A 4,019-nucleotide genomic window follows, 5' to 3' on the forward strand; every position below is an offset into this window, starting at 1 on the left:
ACACACACATACGCACACACATATGCACACACATACGCACACACATACGCACACACATACACACACACACACACACACACACACACACACACACACACACGAATAAAGTAACTGGAGTGAGCTAGCTGAGGATCAGCCAGTTCCTCCAGAAAGTGAAGCTAAGCATCTTGGTGAGCTTCCTTTCTACCGCAGCACCTATGAGCCAACATCAAACAAGATGTACCCCTTAGGCTCTGTTCCTGTTTAGGGCTGGGATCAGCTCCCTTAAACTTCAGCCTCTGTAGTTTTCCTGGAATTGTGACCCATAGTAAAATCTCTCTTCACTACATTGCTTTTGTCAGGGTCCTCTATCACAGCAACAAAAAACAAACTACAATACTCGGGTTTTGGGGCTCTGTGCCTACACGGGAGCTATAGGGATGAATGGACAACACCATAGGGTCGTGAGACATTCTCCATCTCACTCCAGACTCTCACGGTACCTCCTCCTTCTTCCACATAGTCTTTTCACAGTGGAAAGCAGGTGCACCTGTTCCTTAGTCAGTGGCACCTGGACAGTGGATGGTCACAGTGACTGTGAAGAATGGCTTTAGTCTCCGTTCCTCACTGCTGAACCTGCAGCTAAGTCCCTATAGGCATCAAGCTCTGACCCAGGAGCCTGGCACAGCTGTTCCTCTCTAATCCTTAGCACATTCCTCTGAAAACTGCATGGGAGACGCCCTTAGGACAGGCAGAACACTGCTATAGAGCTGAGATGGAGGAAGCACAGCAGTGTGACCTAGAGCTCAGGCCTGAAGTCCCCTGGGCCCCAAAACTTACATGGCTGGCTCAGAGGTTGCATCTCTCACACCACTCCATGGTTCAGGGGCTTCAGGGGGAGCAAAGCGCAGTGGTCCCACAGGTGGCTTGGCAAAGGGAATCCCCAGGAAGGTGTGGACACCAAGTTCACCATCTTTCACATGGACAAGGCTTCCTCTCACCTGCCCTGTGTGTGTGTTCCTGATGGGGCTGCCTGAGTCCTTGCCTGTGGGTGGAGAGAAGTCATAAGTTGTCATCACACTCGGGAATTCCTACATTGTTATCACAGAGTTACACGGGGAAGGTAACTTGGGTCCTCTCAGTTTGCCTGTGGGACGTGGAGATGAGTACCGGGGGCTGGAAACCTTGCCCACTGGCCCTATTGAAGACTGACAGGGCACTTCTGTAGTCAACAAAATGACAGGTTCAGAGCCACTTGAAATTAGGAAGGAATTGTTGTCACTATCCAAGGTCAGTTGGAGCTCTAGCCACAACCACGTACAGAGGAGGGACATGTCCCTCCTGTTCTTCTGTCCCTTCTGGCTCATTAAGTACAAGGTAACCTTAGACATCCCCGACACTCTTATGCTATGCGCAGCCCATCCTGTGGGCTTTAGAGTGGGCATTAGAGGGCTCACAAATCCACACTTTCATCTGTCACCTCCACCAGCTCCTCCCTCCCTGGTGCCTTCCCTCCCATGAGCTCAGCCTCTGACTCTGCAGAACTGGAACAGCTCTGACCCTGGTCCCTCTGCTTACCATGCACGTGGAGGAGGAGAAGCAGGAGCCCACAGGTCACAGCAAACAGCCAGCCAGGAAATCTATCGAGTGGCATGGTTGAATCCTAGAGCTAACTCTGTGCTACTACAAGATGACAGTCTTACAGCAGGAAGCAGAGAAGGTAGGACTTGCCCAGGCAGGAAATTTATACCTTTTTTGGGGCAGGTGCAAAGTTCTTATTGCAGCACAGCTGATAGGGTAGAAAGCACTGGGAGCCAATAGCCAGCAGGCAGGGCAAAGTCACTCTGCAGTTTCTCCTCCTTCTCTGGACTCAGAGAGACAGAGCATAGAATCTGAAGTCCTTCTGGAATCAGGATCCCTGACATGAACTTGGAGTCACCATGATCTCTGGCCCTTTAACCCAATGTGGTGTGAGAGTGAAGATCAGGGAGCAGAAAGTTAATAGAAGCCACAGGGCTTCTGTGAGTAGGAACACACTCAAGATGTCGCATGTGGAGAGAAGTGAGAGGGCAGGAGCTCTAAGTGTGACCTCACCCTCATGACACCTCTGTGCTGCCGAGACTCATAGAGTGGTGACAGCACCCTCAGGGGCCCTTGTCCCTTAGGGTGGTCTTAGGATATGAAGGTCCCCTTCATGTTAGGTCATGCTGGTTTCTTTGAAAGACACTGAAATTCTTGCTTCTCTCTCTCTCTCTCTCTCTCTCTCTCTCTCTCTCTCTCTCTCTCTCTCTCTGTGTCTGTGTGTGTGTGTGTGTGTGTGTGTGTAGCAACACTTCAACAACACTGCCAGGCCATAATGCAGTGATTCTAACCTTTCTGATGCTATGACCTTTTAATACAGTTCCGTGTGCTGTGGTGAGCCCCCAAACATAAAATTATTAGTTACTACTTCATAACTGTAATTTTTCTGTTATGAACCATAATGTAAATATCTGATATGCGACCCCAAAATTTTCCTGACACACAGGTTGAGTAGCACTGCTCTCCTGGAAATCCCAGGCCTTACGCCTCCCACACTCACATGAAGGGCCCTTCTCTTTGTCCAGCTTCTGAGCCCAGTTGAAGCTTATCCTCAACTCTCTCTCTGCCTTCTGGTGTTGAAGATTGGCTTTACAAAATCATCATTTTGGTGATGTCCTATGGCTGGCCTTCAAGGCAATGTAAAAGGTAGTATCCTAGGATGGCCTGGGTTTGTCATATGCAGGAGCCTTGTGAGCATCAGGATCTAGACGATGGGGGATAGAGCCCTTTAATGACAGGGAAAATGTTTTAGGTTAACACAGAGACAGATTGAGCACCATTTGTCATCTTTGTACAATGGAATATATTATAAGAGAAAGTTTTAATACAGGGCCTAAAAAGCTTAGGGACAACAATAAAGTCACAATATAAATCAATAATGTGGGAGATGAAGTAGAATAATTGTGTCACGATGAATCAAAGAGTTCTTGGGATCCATAAAAGTTAGAAATAGCCTTCCTTATATGGACAGGGAGATGGGAATAAGATGCTCTTCTCCTGGACCTTCTGATGCCCCATTCCACTTCCAGGACACACCTGGCAGTCAAACAGATTCACAGGTGTCCTGAGCATGAAACTTGAATCTCATAGCATCTCCAGGTCCTGGGGGATGGGGAAAAACTTCAACGTCCTCCATCACACACACATACTACACACACACACACACACACACACACACACACACACACACAATGAAACAATATCATCTGTGCCAGCGCTGACATGAGAGCTGCTGGGAGAAGCACAGCCGCGACTGCACACAAAGTCCTGGCCTGCTGTGCTGGGGACCAGGAAATGAGGGCATGACAGAAGTCACCTAAGGACCTAAAAGACCCATAGGCTCTAAGTCTGGACATTGGGTGAGGATAAGCGTTTGGACACCATGGGTTTGTTGACTGTTCTTTACCTCAGAAAATGTCCCGCTTTGGGTGCTGTGCAGTCTTAAGCAGCCCTGCTCCTCTCTGCCTGGGAGTGCAGGGAGGGGTCCAGGGAGACCCTCCTCCTGCTGTGTGTCATCTCTACAGCTCCACCTCCCTGGCCCCTCCCCTCCCACAGCACCACATTCAACACTGTAGAGTCTGGCAGACCTGATGAGTTGCAACAAGAAAAGTTAAAAGCCCCAAATCAGCCAAGCGAATCTTCTCCTGCAGCCCTCCCCCATCTGACCCGCAGGAATCAGCATCTTTGGTGCCACCTTTGTGGATGAGGCCAGGGCAGCAGCCACTCACAGCCACCCAAGAGTGACTTCCAACATCTTTCTCAGTCAAGTGCTCACCCTGTCCTGTGACTTGCTGCCCGCACACACTGGCCTTCCAGACAGCATCTTTGTCCACGCATCTCACTGAGGGCTCCTGCCTGTGATGACTGACAGTTATTGCAACAGACAAAACGTACAGAAATGATCCTGATTAGAGCCTGCCTATACCCACAGTGCTTTATCTTCAAAGAAAACCTTGCCA

General features: G+C 49.4%; 1 protein-coding gene across 1 annotated transcript in view; it reads right to left on the reverse strand.

Annotated features, from left to right (window-relative positions):
• LOC101985034 (pyrethroid hydrolase Ces2a-like) overlaps positions 1-1,719 on the reverse strand; it is a 14,367-nt gene extending 12,648 nt beyond the window's left edge. Inside the window, exons 1-2 of the mRNA XM_005372068.1 lie at positions 1,558-1,719; positions 820-1,024 (exon numbers count right to left, since the gene is read on the reverse strand). Coding sequence (XP_005372125.1) covers positions 820-1,024; positions 1,558-1,633 — 281 coding nt within the window. The 5' untranslated portion in view covers positions 1,634-1,719. The remainder of the gene's footprint in view (positions 1-819; positions 1,025-1,557) is intronic.
• Between the last annotated feature and the right edge of the window lie 2,300 nt (positions 1,720-4,019).

Source organism: Microtus ochrogaster, unplaced genomic scaffold, assembly GCF_000317375.1.
Source record: "Microtus ochrogaster isolate Prairie Vole_2 unplaced genomic scaffold, MicOch1.0 UNK170, whole genome shotgun sequence".
NCBI lineage: Eukaryota > Metazoa > Chordata > Mammalia > Rodentia > Cricetidae > Microtus > Microtus ochrogaster.